We start from the raw sequence: 22,026 nt of genomic DNA, 5'->3' as shown, positions 1-22,026 counted from the left end.
ACTCCCAGTCCACCACACCTACAAAGGCCAGCAGAGACCCCTGAGGTGCTCTGATTCCACTAGAGAAATCTCAGTATGTTCTAATAATCTTAAAAGGCTCATTAAAGCTTTTTCTATCACAGTGGGGTTTTTTTTGCCCTGTAAATAACACTGGGTTTTTCCAACATAGATTAGATTTCGTACTTCCACCACTGCATCTGTACATTTGTTATTATGATTTATTAAATAATGGCAAATCACAGATTCATCTAATACTGGAGCTGGAGGGCAATGAACCCTCTATTCATTTTAAAGATGAGGAAACTAATACCAGAAATATTAATAACTTGTCACAAGTTCCCAGTATTCAATTCTGTTTTAGGTTGGTAAACTAGATGTCTTCCCCATGGTTACTGTATGACCAGATGAACTAATACACAGTCCATAATATCACTAGTTTATGACTTGAGTTCTTTCATGTATAAATCAGTTCGCTGCGGTTTCTGGAAAAATAATTCTTGCTGAACAGTATGATGCCAAATGAAGAGACGACAAAAACACTTCATTGAATGCTTAAAATAAATCAAGACACTCCCTATTTAATGTGCACATAAATCATGTAAATTCAAGAAGGATTTAAGAAAATTTTTTAAGAAATAACAATTTTAGGTAGGCAATTATAAGGAAGATAACAATCATGCATGCCAAGGCTACGTGATTCTTCCACAGGCCCCAAGGGGAGATATCGATGCCCTGGTTTACCAAAAATTCTTCGCCAGTACATCTGAAATTCAACAGAAAAAGAATATAACTTTATCCTTAGTTATCTGTCAAATTTTACTCTCAATGTATTCACAGTTCCCATAGGTTCCAAGTCTTGAAGAACTATGCCTTTATATATAATGGGTAACAATGAGGGCTTACAATTCTGCTGGATACTATGCTAAGCAGTCCATATGTAACAGTTTAGTTAATCCCTGAAACAACCCAGTGAAATAAATATTATACCCATTTAAAAAGATGAAGAGACTAAGGTTTAAGGAACTTGGCCAAGTCCACCGATTCACACTTTGAACCCAGTCGCTAATCTCTCCAAATTCATTTGTTTTCAGATCTCTGATGCTGCTCTCACTCCTGACAGGGAAAACCTCAGTTTTAACAGATGACATCTAAGGCCCCTACCAAGTTGATCAAAGCTCTTTACAGAGCTCACTACCCACCAGCCAGATGTACAAAGAAACACACGCTAAGAATTCTAAAGCTAGGAAAAGAGGTGAGCGAGGGCTTCCTGCCCCCGCTGCTCTCGCAGCAGGGCTGGAATGAGCACTGCAGATACTCAGCAGCAGGACATCACCAGCAGGCCCACCTAATCAGGTGTAAGCCTCGGTGGGGGCTGAGCTAGAGCAGGATGGAGTGGCCCTGCCACAGTTTAGAAAAGCACCTGGTCCTAAAACTACCTGGTGCAGCCATACTGACTACCTGGTACGCCATGTGTGTGCAGCTCCTCCAAAAATGTTATACCCAGACAAAAGAGAGTGGGCAGAAAACTTCTCTTCATACAGGTTTTTCAGAAATACTTCAAAATAACAATTTGCCCTATTACTAAGAATTATTTCTATTCTACTTGAGAATAGTTCATGAGATTCTGGATACCAGCATTCTCTTTTCTTTCATTGATCGATGTAGCAAAATCAAACCACTAACAACAATCATCGACAAGAAAAGGGTTATTCAATTTTTAAAACAACATCCTCTGATTTTATCAAAATCTGCATTTCTGTTTGACATTATGCAAAAAAATGGGACTTCTTTCTCAGCTTACTGAAAGGTGTTTCCTCCTTTGGAGGATACATCTCTCAAAAAGGATGTTCTGGGTCAGTTTAAAAGAAAAAAAGATATTCATGTAGACCTCGATTTCATAATGTCTCCTAGTAAATGCAGGAGGAAGAGGCAAGTGCCAACAGTGCAGCAGGACAATGATCCTCCCCTCTGCTGCCCTTTTAGCTCTTGCTCCTGGCCTTGGGTTGGGCTTACAGGAAGCCATAAATTTATGGATCCGTACACTTCACACACTCCATACAATTCCAATATTCCAAGGCTTTGGTAAAATATCAAAGCAGCTCATTTCAAACTCAAGTGTTCAGAAAGTCAAAACTAAAACTCACAATCAAAACAGCCAATGAATCTTTTTTAAAGGCCCCCAATGAACGTATCAGAAACATTTCTCCATCTGAAGTACAATTTTCACTGAAGCAAATGCCAAGGAGATGGGCACTGGTGTACAACCCAGAGAAGTCAGTGAAAGGACTTACACCAGCCAAGTGGCCCAGTGGGCTTTCTACATACACCACAATAGTAAACAAATCCACTACGACACTGAATATGAACTTACGTCGCATAACTACAGGTATTATTTGTTGTTATGTTGAGTCCTGGGCAGAAGTTTTGTCCCAAAAATTCATTATGCTGCAAAGCCTATAACACAAGGGGGATGGGGCAAGGTAAACAGTTTTAAATTTCAAAAAACTTCAAAGAATTATCATGTCCTCCTAGTTTAATCTTTATTGCTATTTCTACAAACAAACCAAGCTTCACGTTCACAGTCTCTGCCACACCAGAGCAACTAAAATTCTTTTCCTTGGCAACTGAGTAGTCTAAGGTTGAGATTTTAGCTTCCAAAACAAAGGGAAGTAAAGTAATTGGCAAAGAGGGGAGACCTCTGGCTCCTTCCTTCTTCTCTCCCCAATTTTATAATCCTACAGTGTACTCAAAATCATACAGCAGTACTCAGTGACTATCGTTCATTTATGGTGAGAATCTTTTGTATTATTCTTGTTTATTTTCATCAAAACCAGTGCTAATTCTTGGGAGTTAGAAACCCAATTATACTATATTAAGACAGTTTTCTTTGGAGTTGATTAGCTTTCTAAAACCAAGATAGTGGCTGTATTATATGCTCTTTGTTTTTGGGTTTTTTGTTTGTTTGTTTTTTTCTGAATTCAATATAAAATACGTATTCTAGGCCCTCCATCCTCTATTTTCATAGTGAACTGAAACACAACTATATTTCTTTATATCAATTAGTCAATCTTTCTCCCTCATGAGGAGTTATCTCCCCACCCTTCACCTCCTTCAGACAACTGGGTAACTGGGGAAACCTCAGGTGATTATCAAGGTGATCTAAGGCTTAATAGAAAACTCTCCTTCATTGCTCCTAAAAAAGAAACCCCTGGAGACCTTCACAGTTCACAGCGGGAGACAAGGTTGTTAGGCTTTATTCTGGTTGTCCCTAGTTTGGGAATTCTAATCCTAGAATTAATCCTGTGCTAGGATCACAGAGACAGATGAGGAAAACTCACCGCAAAGCCATATCGAGGAATGCTGAAGTACTGAAGCCATGATAGCCAAGGCTGGATGGTTGTGAGATTTACCAACAGCCCTGAAAATATCTACAAAAAGAAAGTACCAAGAATCAGACCTGGTGAGGGGATTTCATGAAGAATTACAGAGAATACCTCCTTTAAGTCCCCTACAACCTTTATAAACATTTCTGTTAAGACCAACTCTGGACATTCCTTCCATTCCTCTTTGCATGAGTATGCCTCTCTATCACTGAGGCTGTTTATGGTTCTCAGGGAATGACAATATATAATATATGTGCCATTTAATTGGAAGACCCTTAAATTTCAAGGCTTTTACTTTCTGTAACTGCACACAATGAAAGGTCAAGAAGTACTGACTGTTCTCATGATACAGACACTATATGTTCCCACAAATACATACACCAGATCATATCCTGAACATCTCATTCCTCTATTTCCAAAACACAGTATGATTTGTTATTTAAAAACGTTTGCATTCTATCTCTGCATGACTATAGATAGTTTGGGGGTCAGAATGCATACTTAACCTACAGCTTGGAACTGGTATTTAGCACAATGTGGTGAGTGAAGCATAAAATATGGTGAATACCTTCATTTAAAGCTACCAAAAACCAGGTGACGGGGTGGCTCAGTTAAGCATCCAATTTCAGCTCAGCCCATGATCTCATGGTTCATGAGTTCAAGCCCTGCATTGGGCTCTATGCTGACAGTCTGCTCTAGATTCTGTGTCTCCCTCCCTCTCTGCCCCACCCCTGCTCTGTCTCTCTCTCTCAAAAATAAACAAACATTAAAAAAAAAATTAAAGCTACCATAAAACAGTATGACAATGAAGATCCCAGGAAGGATTACTCCAGCAACAGATGGCTACATGAGAAGAGGTTCATATAAAATTTCTAACTGGCCCTAGGAATGCTGGGATAGACATTAACCTGATGTCACTGAGGGACTACGTATTTTTGAACTCCACCTAACCAGGTGCTTAATATACCACACACTGCGTCTCTAAGTAACATGGTTTTATGACTGGTTTTAAAAGTTCTATATACAAACATTTAAATAATAAGACGAAGCATCTAATATAAAACACAAGACATTTTTATATATTGATGACATGTTATTTATTGGATAATATAGAAAATACATGCAAGGTTTATCAATTTCTCAATAATGTTTAGATTTCAAACTCACAAAGTTTGCCAAAGTTTGTGCTGATTATTTTCCTTTTAAAGACATCTATTCCTATTCTAGCAGAAAGAACATGTATATTAATAGACTAAGCATTCCTGTTTACTTCATGTCGTAGGGGGCAATGTGGTAACTAGTTGATTCATGTATTGATTCATCTATGTGCATGTAAAATTAAATTAAGGGACATGTAAGATTAGGATTCAGTAACTACTTAAAAAAAAAAAAAGGTAAGTAGAAATATATTCATATAAGGGAATGTCAGGAACCCAGAAAGGCAGAGACACAGTACTGTGTGGGCTCTGGAATGTTTCAGTATTTTTAGACACTCCTTTTCAAAATACAGGAGGGACCCAAGACAGACTACCCACACTGCAGACCATTTTGTTTCTCATGGAACTTAGCTATTCCCTTGGAAAGGAGTAGATACATCCAAACCATTAAGTTATTGCTTAAACCAGTCAGCAGTTCTCTAACACTAGCATAGAAGTTGGGCAATTGACTGCTGTTTATAGGGAATCTTAAAATCAAAATTTTTCTGTTTTTTTTTTTTTTTTATTTTTGGGACAAGAGAGACAGAGCATGAACGGGGGAGGGGCAGAGAGAGAGGGAGACACAGAATCGGAAACAGGCTCCAGGCTCCGAGCCATCAGCCCAGAGCCTGACGCGGGGCTCGAACTCACGGACCGCGAGATCGTGACCTGGCTGAAGTCGGACGCTTAACCGACTGCGCCACCCAGGCGCCCCATCTGTTTTTTTTTTTTTAAGTTTATATTTAAGTTCTAACTAATTAACTAACATACACTGTAATATTAGTTTCAGGTATGCAATTTAGTGATGCAACACTTGCATATACCTGGTCCTCATCACAAGTACACTCCGTAATTGCCATCACCTATTTAACCCATCTGCCCACCCACCTCCCCTCTGGTAACCATCACATTTTCTATGGTTAAGAGTCTGTTTCTCAGATTGCCTCTCTCTCTTTCGTTTCCCTTTCCTTGTTCATTCTGTTTCTTAAATTCCACATATAAGTGAAATCATATGGAATTTGTCTTTCTCTAACTTCTTTCACTTAACGCTCTCTAGCTCCATCCATGTCATTAAAAATGGCAAGATTTTATTCTTTTTTACGACTGAGTAATATTCCATTGTGTATATACCACCTCCTCTTTATCCATTCATCAGTTGATAGACATTTGGGATCTTTCCATAATTTGGCTATTGTTGATAATGTGGCTATAACACAGAGGTGCATGTATCCCTTCAAATCTGTATTTTTATATCCTTTGGGTAAATACCTAGGAGTACAATTATTGGATCATAGAGTAGTTCCATTCTTAACTTTCTGAGAACCTCCATACTGTTTTCCAAGTGGCTGCACCAGTTTGCATTCCCACCAACAATCTAAGAGGGGTCCCCTTTCTCCACATCCCTACCACAATAACTGTTGTTTCTTTCGTTGTTAATTTTAGCCATTCTGACAGCCATTTAGACATTCTTCACAAGATGAAAAGGAAAATTCATTTTGAATTTGTTTTTGTGTATGGTGTACGAAAATGGTCCAGTTTCATTCTTTTGCATGCAGCTGTCCAGTTTTCCCAGCACCATTTGTTGAAGAGACGGTCTTCTTTCCATTGGATATTCTTTCCTGCTTTGCCAAAGATTAATTGGCCATATACTTGTGGGTTCATTTCTGGATTTTCTATTCTGTTCCATTGACCTTTGTGTCTGTTTTTGTGCCAGTACTATGCTGTCTTGATCACTACCGTTTTGTATTATAACTTGAAGTCCAGAATTGTGATGCCTCCAGCTTTGCTTTGCTTTTTCAAGATTGCTTTGGCTATTCGGGGTCTTTTGTGGTCCCACACAAATTTTAAGATTGTTAGTTTTAGCTCTGTGAAAAATGTTGGTGGCATTTTGATGGGGATTGCATTAAATGTGTAGATTGCTTTGGGTAGTATAGACAGTTTAACAATATGTGTTCTTCAAATTGATGAGCATGGGATGTTTTTCCATTTCTTTGTGTCCTCTTCAATTTCTTTCATCAGCGTCCTATAGTTTTCAGAGTACAGATGTTTTTACCTTTTTGGTTAAGTTTATTCCTACATATCTCATGGTTTTTGGTGCAATTTTAAATGGGATTGGTTGCTTGATTTCTCTTTCTGCTGCTTCATTATTGGTGTATAGAAATGCAACAGATTTCTGTATGATGATTTTGTATCCTGTGACTTTACTGAATTCATGTATCAGTTCTAGTAAAATTTTTTGGAGTCTTTCAAACTTCCTATATAGAGTATCATGTCATCTGCAAATAGTGACACTTTTACTTCTTCCTTATCAATTTGGATGACTTTTATTTCTTTTTGTTGTCTGATTGCTGTGGCTGGGACTTCCAGTACTATGTTGAAAAAAAAGTGGTGAGAGTGGACATCCCCGTCTAATTTCTGACCTTAGAGGAAAACCTCTGTTTCCCCCATTGAGGATGTGGGGTTTATGTGGCCTTTATTATGTTGAGGTATATTCTCTCCAACCCTACTTTGTTGAGAATTTTTATCATGAATGGATGTAATACTTTGTCAAATGCTTTTTCTGCATCAATTGAAAGGATATGGTTCTTATCCATTCTTTTATTAATGTGGTGCATCATGTTGATTGATTTGCAAATACTGAACCACCCTTGCAACCTAGGAATAAATCCCACTTGATTGTGGTGAATGATTCTTTTAATGCACTGTTGGATTCAGTTTGCTAGTATTTTATTGAGAATTTTTGCATCCATGTTCATCAGGGATATTGGCCTATAGTTGTCTTTTTTAGTGGAGTCTTTGTCTGGTTTTGGAATCAGGATAATGCTAGTCTCTTGGAATGAGACTCTTAGAAGTTTTCTTTCCTTTTCTATTTTTTAGAATAGTTTAATAAGAATAGATATTAACTCTTCTTTAAGTGTTTGGTAGATTTCTCCTAGGAAACTATCTGGCCCTGGACTTTTGTTTGTTGGGAGACTTTTTATAACTGATTTAATTTCTTTGCTGGTTATTGATCTGTTCAAGTCTTCTATTTCTTCCTTTTTAAGTTTTGGTAGTGTATATGTATCTAGAAATTTATCCATTTCTTCCAGGTTGTCCAATTTGTTAATATATAGTTTTTCATAATGTTCTCTTATAATTGTTATTTCTGTGCTGTTGGTTGTGACCTCTCCATTCTTTTTTAATTTTATTTATTTGGGCCCTTTCTCTTTTCTTTTTGATAAGTCTGGCTAGATGTTTATCAATTTTATTCTTTGAAAGATTCAGCCCCTGGTTTCATTTATCTGCTGTATGGTTCGTTCTTCTTTCTTTCTTTCTTTCTTTTTCTTCTTTTTCTTTCTTTTTTTTCTTTTTTCTTTCTTTTGTTCTTTTCTTTTTCATTTCTTCTGTTCTTAGCTTCTGTATCATTTATTCTGCTCTAATCTTTATTATTCTCTCCTTCTGCTGGCTTTAGGCTTCATTTGTTGTTCTTCTAGTTCCTTTAGTATAAAGTTAGGTAGTTTATTTGAGATTTTCTTGCTTCTTGAGGTAATATACTTTCCTCTTAGAATTACTTTTGCTTCATCCCAAAGGTTTTGGACCATTGTGTTTTCATTTTCATTTGTTTCCATGTATTTTTTTTTAACTTGTTCTTTGGTTTATTGGTTGACCCATTCATGTTTAGTAGCATGTTATTAACTTCCATGTATTTGTGGTCTTTCCAAATTTTTCTTGTAGCTGACTTTCAAGTTTCATAGGGTTGTGATATGAAAATATCCATGGTATGATCTCATCTTTTTATTGTTGACCCATTTGTGATCTATTCTGGAGAACGGCCCATGGGCACTTGAAAAGAAAGTGCATTCTGCTGCTCTAAGATGGAATGTTCTGAATATCTGTTAAGTCTATCTGGTCCAGTGTGTCATTCAAAGCCATTGCTTCCTTGTTGATTTTCTGCTTGGAGGATCTGTCCATTGCTGTAAGTAAGGTGTTAAAGTCCCTACTATTATTGTATTATTATCAATGGGTTCCTTTATGTCTCATTAATAGTTATATTTTTGGGTACTTCATGTTGGGGGCATAAATATCTACAATTGTTAGATCTTCTTGTTGGATTGTCCCCTTTATTATGATATAGTGCCTTCTGCATCTTAGTCTTTCGTTTAAAGTCTAGTTTGGTTTTTGAAGTTCCAGTTTATCAAGGTTTCACTATACGTCACCAAGAAGAATCTTTTAAAAACTCATTTGCAACAAAATGCTAACTAAATTTATAGCAATAATATTAGAACAGTAGCCAAAAAGGCTAGGGAATGTCAAGAAAAAGCTGTACATTCTCTAATATAAGCTATCCTTCAATACATGGCCTCCTTAAAGCAGAGAATCTAATTTACAGAATCCTCCAAGCTGGTTTCAGGTAACAGGTAAATTTGCAGGAAAGAATAAGGGGAAATAATTTATTCTTAGCGAAGCACAGTTTCTACTCACCATCATAAACACAAAGGAGATGGTCATGAGAAGTGTTGCTATGGATACCACACTCTGGCCTGCTGCTATGGCCAGTGCCATAGAACTGGCTGAATAAGCCACCATCATAAGGGTAAACATCATGATGAAGAAAGCCTCCACAACTGGTTTCAATCCTTGGTTGGGAAGAAAAGAGGGGGTTGAATCCAACCACCTAGGTAACAGTGTATTTGAGATTGCTCTGTGCAAATGGCACTATAATATTTTGAGAAACAAGTATCAGAATGAAGAAAATTCATCCTCTATCCGACCACCCCCTACTGTATAAAGTTCATACACTTTCTTTTTATACTTACTGTATAAGTACATTTCTATGTAACATCTATGCTCCTTGTGTAATTATTAACAATTTCTGAGCGCCTGAGATGGACATGTAGGCAACACAAGTGGTCACAATTCTACAGCCATTCTTCTAAGAAGGAAACTTGTCAAGAGCACATTCGTTCTACCCAGACATCACCACATGACTACTGGCTATAACTGCGTTGTGTGAAGAAACTGGGAAGATGAAGATTATGTGACCTTCCAGTGGTTTCACTATCTGGGTAGTGTCTCCAAAAGCCAAGTCTCCCAAGACAAATCACCATATAACTCTGGGATTGAGGGTGGGGCTAAATAAATTTCATAAGACTACTTTACAAATCATAATGGACTAATATTATAGGTCATATAATCTGAAGATTTTGGAAGGAGCCTGAGGATCTAGGTTCTATGCCTAAATACTTGACACACCTCTTATTTGTAAAATGGAAGTTTAATTCAATCAGTGAATCTTCTTAGTGCTTTAGTTGTATATATATATTTTTTAATTAAAATATATATTTCTGATGTGTATGTGTTTATGTGTATCAGTAAAATACATGGAAATTCTGATGCAGTGAGCCTGGGGTAAAGCCTAAACACAATGCACAAATGAATCTAATAACCACACCTATCAAACAAGTATTTGTATTAAACTAAGAAGCCCTAAAAGTCACATCTTTCACTATCTTCACACACAAATACATGCATACACACAAAAATATAAATGGTACTAAATATTCCAGCTCCTCCAGCATAGTGTCAAACAATCTTGTGACTTCTTTCCATGTTTGTAAATGATACATAGCATCTCACAGTAAAATACAGTTTTATAAAAAGTTTTAAAAGTTAGTTTGGGACAAGTCTTGAAAAAATGTCCTCAGAGAAGTTATTGAGAGTGTGCACAATGGATAGATGTCTCCTTATCTCACTGGCGTGGTTTAGAGTTTGAGAACCAAAAACATGCTGGTATAAACAAATTGGCCTACCCTCATATCCAAGACTAAAGACACACATACCTTTTGTCATGTTGCTTACCTAACAAGAAGTATATTATACAAGTAAATATAACACTTGGTAATAACCTCATGGGTAGTAAATCAGACATCAGTTTTCCAAAGAAATAAGATGACACTCTGTAGTATCCACTGATATATTCATGTCTGAAAAAGAAAAACTATCCTACATTAGTTTAGGAAGGCAGAGAACAGATTAGATTGCTCACTATACAGACTTCTGCTGCCACCAGGGGTCTAACAACTACAGCTTCTCACATCCTGGAGGTGAACACCCGGCCTCCATCCTTGTCAGCATCAGGCACCATCTTAGGTGGGGGCCTCTCCTGGGATGTCACCTCCATGCAGGTCTGTGCAACACCCTTCTTCTCATTATAGAACTCCCTCCGAGTGCCGCCCATTCTGCTCCCTGAGCACCTGCTCCCAGTGAGCAGATCTGTCTCTTTCCCTCTCTCCCGCACTGGAGCTCAGCTGTGGTATAAGCTTTACTTTCTCCCCACTTTTGATTATGAAGAAGGTGACACTGCTATCCTCCGAACTTCCTAATGCAGTCTTGGATCACTTCTTCCAACCTCATGATAAAAAAGTAAATGGCACTTCTTCCTTCAATGATCATATCCTCCAACCACACATCCCTGTCAGCTATGAAATCCTGTTTTCTTCCTCTCTACTTCTAGATCCCTTCCTCTTCCTGACATCTTCCTCCTATAATTCTAAACTCCTCCACCAACATCTTTATTCTTTCCCTCTGGAAGGATTCCTTTCCTCAGCATGTAGATATGGGCAAATTTCTTCCAACTTTAAAAAACACAAGAAACAAAACAGCCCATACCTTCTTTTAAGGCTGCCCTTTGCCTTCTTCTAGTCCCCTCCCATTGAGGGCTAAGCTGGGTTCACATTCTTTGTCAACTTTACCTCCTTACCTTATATTTACTGGCTCAATCCACTACTTTCTCTCTACCAAGCCCCTCTAACTTTTCTTGTGAAAGGCCATTAAGACTTACCATTTGCTAAAAACAAAAGCTCCTTTTCAGCCCCTTTATTGCTGGCTTTATCTGCAGCATTTGGATTTGCTGGCTCTGCCCTAATCTTGAACTCCTTTTTCCCTTGGTATCAGGTCCCACAGGTTCATGACTGCCTTTTCAGTCTCTGGATGCTTTTTCTCAACATTGGCAATCCCTAGGAACCACCCTGCAGCCCAATACAGGATATGACCAGTTTGACCAACACCCCCTGATACCAGACAGCCCCCTTCCTGGAACAGAGACCTACTCACATAAAGAGCTTCTTCTCAACCACAAAAAGCTCCACAGCTGAGATACTGCTGAAACACTGGTTGGTCGTGAGGAAGAAGAGCACCCCTGATCTGCAATGAGAGAAAGGGGAAAAAAAAAGCACTGCAGTCGATTAAACATTCTTAGATCAATTTTCTACCCATGAAACTCTCTCCTCAAATGATACCTTATAACATTAAATAGAACACTGTTCTGGTTTAAACAGAGGGAACTATGAGCTCCATCAGCTCTCTCCCTACCATCTCTCTGTACACACAGTGGTACCCCTGGGACTCCACAGAGCACAATTTGGAAGTCACAGTCCTGGATTGCTATGGATTGAATTGTGTCCTCCCCAAATTCCTATGTTGAAGGCTAAACCTTCAATGAGATGATATTTAGAGACAATTCTGTCTTTGGGAGGTAATGAGATTTAGATGAGACCATGAGGGTAGAGTCCCCATGACAGGATTAGTGTCCTTAAAAGAAAGGGAGAGACACCAGAGTGTGCTCTCTCTCTCTGCCATGTGAGGACACAGCAAAAAGGTGGCCATCTGTTAGCCAGGAAGAGAGCTCTCATCAGAACCTGACAACGGAAGCACCCTGATCTCCTCAACTGTAAGAAGTTGTTGTTTAAACTGTTGTTGAAGCCACCAGACTATGGTTCTTTCTGATGGCAGCCTGTGCTGATGAATACACAGGTCATAAAAATATTATTTTGAATTTTACCTAACAAAAACAACAAGTATCATTCCTAATGTATGAACAAAGAAATACTGAACCAAATAAAGTCTGTAGAGCTTAAAAAAAAAAAGCCTCCATTAGCCACATTTTTAAAGTACAGAAGAAACTAGGATATGAAGAGGCAAAATGACGGGGGAGGAAAACCTCAGTTGACACCTTATTATAGACCTCCACCACACAATTGTCAGTACAGCCTTGATATTATCCTTGGTAGGCCATCACCAAAATGGCTTCAAACGTGCTCAGAAAACAAAATGATGCTTATAAAGGAAAAACTTATTTTTGCATCTGTAAGAAAAGGAAGACTACTAATGCTTGTTTCTCAGTAAAATAACAAAGGCTCAAAAAGGAAAGACACTTGGATAGACATATGCATCTTACAAAAGCATGCTAACATCCCTCAGACAGTGTTGGGCTGCCCTTCATAACCAAACCATTTAATTGACATGAGGATGTGAGCTGAAACTGAAAGAGCTGAAGTGACCCATCATTTAAATGATGCAAAAATAAGAGAGAACAAATAGAAACTCAAGTGTACAGCCTCTCAAAAAAAGAAAGGAAGAAAGAAAGAAAGAAAGAAAGAAAAAGAAAGAAGTCCAGATACTCAGTAATTGTTTTCAATGCCAAAAATAAATAAAACAGAAGACAGAAAACAGACTGTTTTAAAAGTAAATATTTAACCTATAATTAATAAATAGGAAATAGCCAGACCTAGTACAAAGGCAGCTATGCAACCTTCTCCACACAAATAAGCCTACTATCAGAATAAAAGCTAATTTCAGAAATATGGGACATGCAACAATTCAGCTCAATTTGTCAGATCTTATATCTAATAATACTGTTTGTTCATCGGGATTCTGAACTAGTAGATAGGACATTACTTCTAAATCATAAGATGATTTATTTAATAGTAAATCAGCTTTTATTACTAAAGAATTTAAGGTATTCTAATACTTTTCAAGCAGGTAATCCATGTCTGTAATATCTCCTTATTATCCAAATATTTTTAAAACTATCTTTTTTCTTAATATGCATTAATTTGTTTAGCTATCACCACAACCCTGTAAGGTAACTATTAGGTCAAAGAAGCTCATACTCAGGGAGCCTAGGTGGCTCACTAAGTTAAACATCTGGCTCTTACCTTCAGTTCAGGTCATGATCTCATGGTTCATGGGTTCGAGCCCTGCATCGGGCTGTACAGAGTGCTGGCAGTGCAGAGCCTGCTTGGGATTCTCTCTCTCTGCCCCTCCCCCGTTTATGTGCTCTATCTCTCACAAAATAAATAAACATTAAAAAAAAAAAAAGCTTAAACTCTATATACTAATAAAACCCAGCTTGTCAGTTACACAGGTTAGAGAAAGAGCAGAGAGCGCCTCTCTGGGATAATACATTCCCAAAGAAGAGAACCAAACCCCCAGCCTCCTGAGCAATTTCAAATGATGAAAAAGTGGCAGCAAGTTTAAGTCAAAAAACACAAATTAAGGGGAGCCTGGGTGGCTCAGTCAGTTGAGCATCTGACTTCAGCTCAGATTGTGATCTTGTGGTTCACGAGTTCAAGCCCCATGTCAGGCTTGACAGCTCAGAGTCTGGAGCCTGCTTTGGATTCTGTGTCTCCCTCTCTCTTTTCCCCTCCCCTACTCATACTCTGTCTTTATCAAAAATAAATAAAATATTTTTAAAATACCACACAAATTAAAATAAATCCAATGCCCTATTTCTCCAGAATAAATTTGAAGAAACTGCTAAAGCTCTTCTTTATTTCTCTGGATTCTTCTATCAAGAATTTTAATGGTTAGATTTCCAGTTTCCCTTTAAAATGCCAGTTAAGGACAGGTTTTCCAATATTTATTCCAAAAGCTTCCAACTGCACAACACAAAAGGTCCACAGGTTCTGTAGATCTTGTGACCTATACTCTGTGCTTGGTAAAAATATGGCATTTACAAAAGGTACAAATCATCAATTACTAGCAAGCTTGGAAGTGAGAGAACACTGTCTTCAGGGAAGAGGTAAAGAGAAAAACAATGACATAACTCTGTAAATGAGCTGCCATAATAATCTCAACGTAGAGTAACACTACTTAATTCCATTTATTTTGGAGATCATTTATTTTACTTGAATGAAGAATTGACTTTTATGCTTATTCTTTCTTTCATAAACAATCAGCTTTCTCCAGACATCAAAACAGATTCAACTTAAGCTACTGCACCTTCTTCATATCCTTATGGTAAAATGGGGATAATATCACCCATCCCTCTGGGCAGAAGGGTAACCAGAGTCTGTGATTTAAAGCGTAGAGCACAATGCCTGGCACAGAACAGTTTTACACATGAAGTATAAAGAGAACTCTACAGTCCTGGACATCACTGAGCATCTACATTTGGAGCATGCTAGACCTCATTACAAAGTCTCATTATGAAAAACTATTTTTAAGGGCACATAATGACTAAAACTCGCTAAGGTAGACTAATATAAGTGCTAACCATATAACAGAAAAACCTGAGTCTCATCCACCTCCTCATGGCAAACAAATCAAAAAATAGAGAAAAAAATTACTCACAAGCAACAAAAGAAAAAAATAGATGGGGTATCTGGGTGGCTCAGTCAGTTGAGTGTCAGACTCTTGACTTCAGCTCAGGTCAGGATCTCAGGGTTATGAGATAGAGCCGTGCATTGAGCTCTGAGATTCTCTCTCCCAGTCTCTCTGCCCCTCCCCCGCTTGCAAACATACACATCTCTCCCCTCTCTCAAAATAAATAAATAAAAATTTAAAAAAAGACAAAAAAAAAAAAAACCCAGACAAACTGGACTACATCAAAATTTAAAACTCATGTGCATCAAAGGACACACTCAATAGTGAAGACAACCCACAGAATATCAGAAGATATTTGCAAATTTATACACGATAAGGGGTTAATATCCAAAATATAAAAAGAACACTTACAATTCAACAATAAAAAGAATCCAAATAAAAAAATGGGCAAAGGATTTGAATAGCCATTTCTCCAAAGAAGATACACATGGCAATAAGCATATTAAAAATGCTTAACATCACTAATCATTAGGAGAACGCTAATCAAAACCGCATGAGATATCACTTGACACCAATCAGGATGGTTATTATTATTATAAAAAAGAAAAAGAAAAAAACAGAAAATAACAAGTTTGGTGAGGTTGCAGAGGAATTGAAACCCTTGGGCACTGCTGGTAGGAATGCAAAATAATACAGCTGCTGTGGAAGACAGGATACTTGATAGAATTACCAAATGATCCAGTAATTCTACTTCTGAGTATAAACCCAAAAGAATTTAAAGCAGAGACTTAAACAGATATTTACTTGTAAATCCTCACTCACAGCAGCATTACTCAATGAGGGGCAAAGGGCGGGTCACTCCAACTTGGGTTACTTTGACATGAAGACTATTTTGAGCCAAAAGCAATCAATTACCTGCAGATTCTGAAAAAGCTTTTTACCGCTCCCTCAACTGCCTAAATTTACATTGGAAAGGAGAGCCTATACCAGGAAGCAAGTTACTAAGAAAGACTGTCTTTACCTAAGAAACTTATTTGCATAAGAGGCAACTTTAGTTTTCCAAATATCATCTCTCAACTTCCTAAGATCTTTCTCCCAGTGTATCCTCAGACCTTACCCACCCCTCTCCTTAGCTCACATAGGCATCATGTTGCCTGTTTTTGGAATTTCATGTCTGTGTGGATTCCCTGTTCACATGCTACTGAATTTGATTTTCTCCTGTTAATCTGTCTTATGTCAACGTGATTCTTAGTCCTACTAGAGGAACTCTGAAGAGCAGAGTATTCTTCCTCCCCAAAATTCACAACAGCCAAAAGGTAGAAATAATCCAAGTGTCCAAGACAGATAAATGCATAAACAAAATATGATATATCCATACATTGGAATATTACTCAGTCTTTAAAAGGAAAGAAATTCTGACATGTGCCACAACATGGATGAACCTTGAAGATACTATGTAAAGGAAATAAGTGAGTTACCAAAGGACAAATACTGTAGGATTCCACTTATATCAGTACCTAGAGTAATCAAATTGGGAGACAGAAAGTATAAATGTGGATTATATGGAATAATGGAAATATGCAATAATGGAAAATAATTAATGCCACTGAACTGTATACTTAAAACTGTTTAAGAAGGTAAATTTTATGTACTATGTAAATTACCACTATATGTATACATATACACACATACACATATATATATAATTACCACTATATGTATACATATGCATGCACACACACACACACACACACACACACATCCCTCCAGCTTTCAATTCACTGACTTACTCTACTCTTCAGTTTACCTTGTCTCAAATTTAAATTCTTTTTTTTTTTAATTTTATTTATTTTGAGAGAGAGTGTGTGTGTGCCCACAAGCGAGCACAAACAGGGAGGGGCAGAGAGCCATGGAAAGAGAGAATCCCAAGCAGGCCTGCACTGTCAACACTGAGAGCCCAACACGGGGCTCAATCTCATGAACTGTGAGATCATGACCTGCCGAAATCAAGAATCAGACGTTTAACCGACTGAGCCACCCAGGCACCCTCAAATTTAAATTCTTAATGGATTTTCATAAGCTTGAAAGAAGTAACAACACTTTCTCAAAATCAAGATCCAAATTTACTTACCTATTCTGGATTCCTGTAGAATCATTTTTTAAATCATAGAAAATGGCACCTATAACCAATCCCAAGATGATTGTTACAATTATCTTTTCAAAAAGAAAAAGAAGAAAAGTCTTAATTAAAGGCAAAAACAACACGCCATTTATGATTATTATATGACTACATAACCAAATTTCTCCATTGAGATAGATACTTCAAATCGTTCAGCCAAAGCCCTTGGGAGAATATGGAACAGTGTATGTTATTAGACCGCTTTCTAAATTAAAAAATAATTTATCTGTGTGTTGGGGAGGCTGACAGTAGAACACAGTAAACTCCTAGAACTCTAAGGATCCCCCCACTGATTCACCAGGCCGGTTCAAGGTCTAGTTCAAACTACCAGGCCTGGGAAGGCCATATAGAGTAGGGAAGCAATGCAAGTGCATGGCTAAGTCATTTGAGAAATAAAATAAAGTCCAAGTGGCTCAAGAGTTCTGACCTGAACTTTCAACCTTTGTGCTAGTGAACATGCAGTTTTATTTGAAGAGGCTCAAGTAAAAACAGGATATCTTTACTCTTTTTTTAAAATGACTTTTTAAAAAATATGTTTATTTATTTTGAGAGAGAATATGTGCGTGTGTGTGTGTGTGTGTGAGAGAGAGAGAGAGAGAGAGCGAGCGAGAGCAGGGTAGAGGGCAGAGGGAGAGAGAGAAAGAGAGACAGAGAGAGAGAGAATCCCAAGCAGACTCCACACTCAGCACAGAGCCCGACACGGGGTTCAGTCTCACAACTGTGAGATCAAGGACCCGAGCCAAAATCAAGAGTTGAACACTTAACCGACAGCCACGCAGGCACCCCAGGATATTTTTACTTTTAACATTAAAAATAAATAAAATGTTTCAAGCACATATAAAACAATTCTAACAATGTTATTTCATGTGATAAGGAAGCAGCGTTAAGCTGGGGCCCGCCTATCTGACCCAGGGGACAGTCTATGCCTGTACTGGAAAAGTGCACTGTCACTGCCACCAAAGCATTCAAGCAGCTCTCTCTGAGGGTACCCAAGTACTTTCACTACCCATTCTCTTGTCACTGCTTCTCCAGCAACCTCAGCCCAAGGGCCTGCAGCCAAACGAGTAGAACTAAGCTGCCAGTTTTTTGCCACTCTTACCTACCTTCACTTACTCGGTCTGTTTGAGGACTCAAGTAGACTGGATAAATATCACTTTTGTTTTTAAGATTGACAAAATATCTCTTAAGGACACTTCTATAAGCAAAGGATTAAGGGTTATACTATGACACAATTTATTTAGGAAAGTTCTACGTATTGTACTTTTATGTTGTATTAAATTTAAAAAATGTAACAAATGGTAATCTGAAGAAAACAAAATATCCCACCATGTATCTTGGAACCTTCAAAGTTAAAAAATAAAATAAAAAATCTCAGTACTACTACAGTACAATGGTATCAAGACTTGAAGGAATTTTTTAAAGCATATTTTGGCATGAAGCAAACCAAACGGGTAAACAGGATCATGATCTGTGGAGGCTAGTTTGTGAAAACCACAGTCTGGAAAAAGTATGATCTGAGATGTCTTTAAAATTCCCTTGCTAATAAGACAGTCAGAAATTTGGAGAAAAAAATCTATTACCCTGGTATATTTTCATTACCCTCAGAATATACTGTACTTCATGCCAACAGATAAGCTTCCAAAATAAATGATGATGGCTCCATTACCATGTGTGCATGTGTATATATACAAGTCTCTATGTTCACCCAGTATAGCTTTAAGAATGTCTGGACTTTTTAATCTGGACACTCTACATGCTTGTTTCTTTTGCATATAAAGATACTGTCAATATTACCATTAGGATGTTCGCTAAAGTTTCGATAGTCAGTATTACCAAAGGATGTTCGCTATGATCAATCTCATAATTTTGTCATGCTTTTTACAAGGTGAATCCACGTTATTCTTTCTTGGATTACAGAAAAGAGAAAAAAAATAGCCAAACTAAGCATTGCTCAACAGAGCACACAAAGAGGAGATACTGTAAGTCTTGTGCACCTGGGCTCTGTTCTGAACAGAAGGAAAAAAAAAAAAAGAAATTCCCTAAATATGTTATTCTGTCTTATTCAGCTGTGTTTAGCAATATATCTCAAGGTGAGTTCTGAGGGATAATTATGGCCATTACTCAAAAAACATCCCTAGTCAAATGTAAAATGTGCCAGTAGAAAAAATGAATCTTTAAGAGATACGATAGTGTTTTCCAAATTGATTTGATCAGAAAAACCCATGGCACATTAAATGAACATTAAATCCTTCTATACAGATGATCCATTCACTCCCAGATCATTCAAATACAACCTTTGGTTAAAGGGCATTATTAGAAGCAAAGTCTGAATCATGGAAGTGACTAGTTGAAATCTAGGTATGGCTGTAATACAACTGATACAGGATTTATCAGCGGGAAGCCATAAAACAGTTTAACAGCTTCATGTTCAAATACTTTAAAAAGTAAACAACAGGGGCGCCTGGGTGGCGCAGTCGGTTAAGCGTCCGACTTCAGCCAGGTCACGATCTCGCGGTCCGTGAGTTCGAGCCCCGCGTCAGGCTCTGGGCTGATGGCTCGGAGCCCGGAGCCTGTTTCCGATTCTGTGTCTCCCTCTCTCTCTGCCCCTCCCCGTTCATGCTCTGTCTCTCTCTGTCCCAAAAATAAATAAACGTTGAAAAAAAAAAAAAAATTTAAAAAAAAAAAAATAAAAAAAGTAAACAACATACATGAGTTTAAAACCACTACACCGAAGGTCAGCAAGCTAGGGTCTACAGGTCAAACATGGCCTGTCACCTATTTCTGTTCAGCCCTCTAGCTAAGAACAGTTTTACCACTTTTTTAATGGTTGGTAGAAAAGAAAAGTGAGAGAAGAATATTTCTTGCCACATGAAATTTAAATGAAATTCAAGTTTCAGTATCCATCAATAAAGTTTTATTGGAACACAACTATGTTCATTTGTTTATTATATCTATGGCTCCTTTCAAGCTAAAATGGGAAAGGCTAGAGACAAAGACCACATGGCCCACAAAGCCCAAAGTATTTACCTAGCCCCTTACAAAAAAGGTTTGCCTGCTCCTGTTCTTAAGCAAACATTCCAGTATCTACAAATCTGAACAGCAGATACTCAGAGAGGTGCAATGTTCTATCTTTGTTCTAGGAGACTGCCACTACTCTGAACACTGTTGGGACTCCTTTAGTGGAACTGAGTTCATTGAGGAAGCAAGTAGGCTGAATATGCAACCTGGAGGCACTAGGCCTGGGTCTACATCTGAAGTAAGCCTAGCAACAAAAGATGCAGAGTCATGGTGTATTAGAAATAGTTCCACATTTTAGAAAAGGGAACCCTCTTACACTTTTGATGGGAATACAAACTGGTGCAGCCACACTGCAAAACAGTATGGAGATTCCTCAAAAAGTTAAAAATAGAACTACCCTATGATCCAGCAATTGCAGACCAGGTATTCACCCAAAGAATACAAAAACACGAATTCAAAGGGACACATGCACCCCTATGTTTACAGCAGCATTGCCTACCATAGCTAAATTATGGAAAGATTCCCAAATGTCCGCTGACTGATGAAGGGATAAAGAAGATGTGGTATATATACACGTAATTGGATATTACTCAACCAAAAAAAAGAATGAAATCTTTCCATTTGCAATAACGTGGATGGAGCTAGAGTATTGTGCTATGCAAAATAAGTGAGGGAGAGAAAGACATATGATTTCACTCATATGTGGAATTTAAGAAACAAAACAAACAAGAAGAGGAGAAAAAAAGAGAGAGAGAGGCAAGTCAAGAAACAGACTTTTAACTATAGAGAACAAACTGATGGTTACCAGAGCAGAGGTGGGGGGTGAGGGGTTGGGTTAAATAGGTGAGGGGGATTAAGGAGTGCAGTTGTGGTGATGAGCACCAGGTGTTGTATGGAAGTGTTGAATCACTAAATTGTACACCTGAAACTAATATTACACTAAATGTAAACTGATTGGAATTTAAATAAAAACTTTTAAAAAAATAAAAAAGAAATACCTCCACATTCTAATCATACTCTTCTCAGACTACCATATTGTGACTTGGACAAGACACTTGTAAATCACTTTCAGAGGCAAGAGAAATTTAAGTTATTTTCCAAGTAAAAAAAAAATCTATAAATCACACTAAAGAACCAACTCCATCACATTCCAATAGTGATGTTGGAACAATGGGTAACCAGGTTGACTGTTTACCAGACTTGTACTCAAAAGACATCAAATATACTATAAAAGAATAAAAATTTAACCTTGATTGCTAGTACACAGAAGTGTGCATATTCTGACAGAAATGTCAAATAACAAGTAGCAAAAATGTTTGGAGCAACTGGCAGGGTATCTCAAAGAGGGATACAGATTCTTGGTATTAATACTTACAAAGCAATTGTACTGAAGTATGAAAATTATGGTGCACGTGGTAAGAAGTCAGTAATCTTATTAGTGCCAACAGCACATCATCTTTTAGTACTTGACAGAAATTCAACGATTGACAGTAAAATCAATAACCCCCAAAATAACTAGCTAAACTGACTTCCTTGAAGAGAATGGTCCAATGAACTGGGAATACTAGAGTTTTATATGACAGAGCACCTGAGAATTACAGAAAAATAAAAGAGTAATAATCAACAACTCTGAACAGAGCCAGCCAAATAGAAAAAGAACAGGATTTCATCATTATTAAAAGAAAGTCAATCTGACAGTGAATACCCTTGTTTAACAGAATTAAAGTCTGCTTACTACACTGTGGTAACTACAAACTGTTGTAGGTATCTTAGTGCTCTCCTAAGATTCGAATCCCAAAATGAAGAAGGTCAATTATAAGGAACAACATTTGTACACAGGCTCTTCCCTCAGAAAGCAGCTGGCCCCCATGACCTTCTAAGGCAT

General features: G+C 37.7%; 1 protein-coding gene across 1 annotated transcript in view; it reads right to left on the bottom strand.

Moving 5' to 3' along the window:
- Positions 1-544: 544 nt before the first annotated feature.
- Positions 545-22,026, bottom strand: part of ABCG2 (ATP binding cassette subfamily G member 2 (Junior blood group)) — a 134,416-nt gene continuing 112,934 nt past the window's right edge. Inside the window, 7 exon segments of the mRNA XM_030313459.2 lie at positions 545-763; positions 2,372-2,454; positions 3,339-3,428; positions 9,041-9,195; positions 10,418-10,542; positions 11,672-11,761; positions 17,076-17,158. Of these exon segments, the coding sequence (XP_030169319.1) occupies positions 616-763; positions 2,372-2,454; positions 3,339-3,428; positions 9,041-9,195; positions 10,418-10,542; positions 11,672-11,761; positions 17,076-17,158 (774 nt within the window). The 3' untranslated portion in view covers positions 545-615.

The sequence above is a fragment of the Lynx canadensis genome, chromosome B1, assembly GCF_007474595.2.
Source record: "Lynx canadensis isolate LIC74 chromosome B1, mLynCan4.pri.v2, whole genome shotgun sequence".
In the NCBI taxonomy this organism is placed as follows: domain Eukaryota; kingdom Metazoa; phylum Chordata; class Mammalia; order Carnivora; family Felidae; genus Lynx; species Lynx canadensis.
This window is presented reverse-complemented; position numbering and strand designations above follow the sequence as displayed.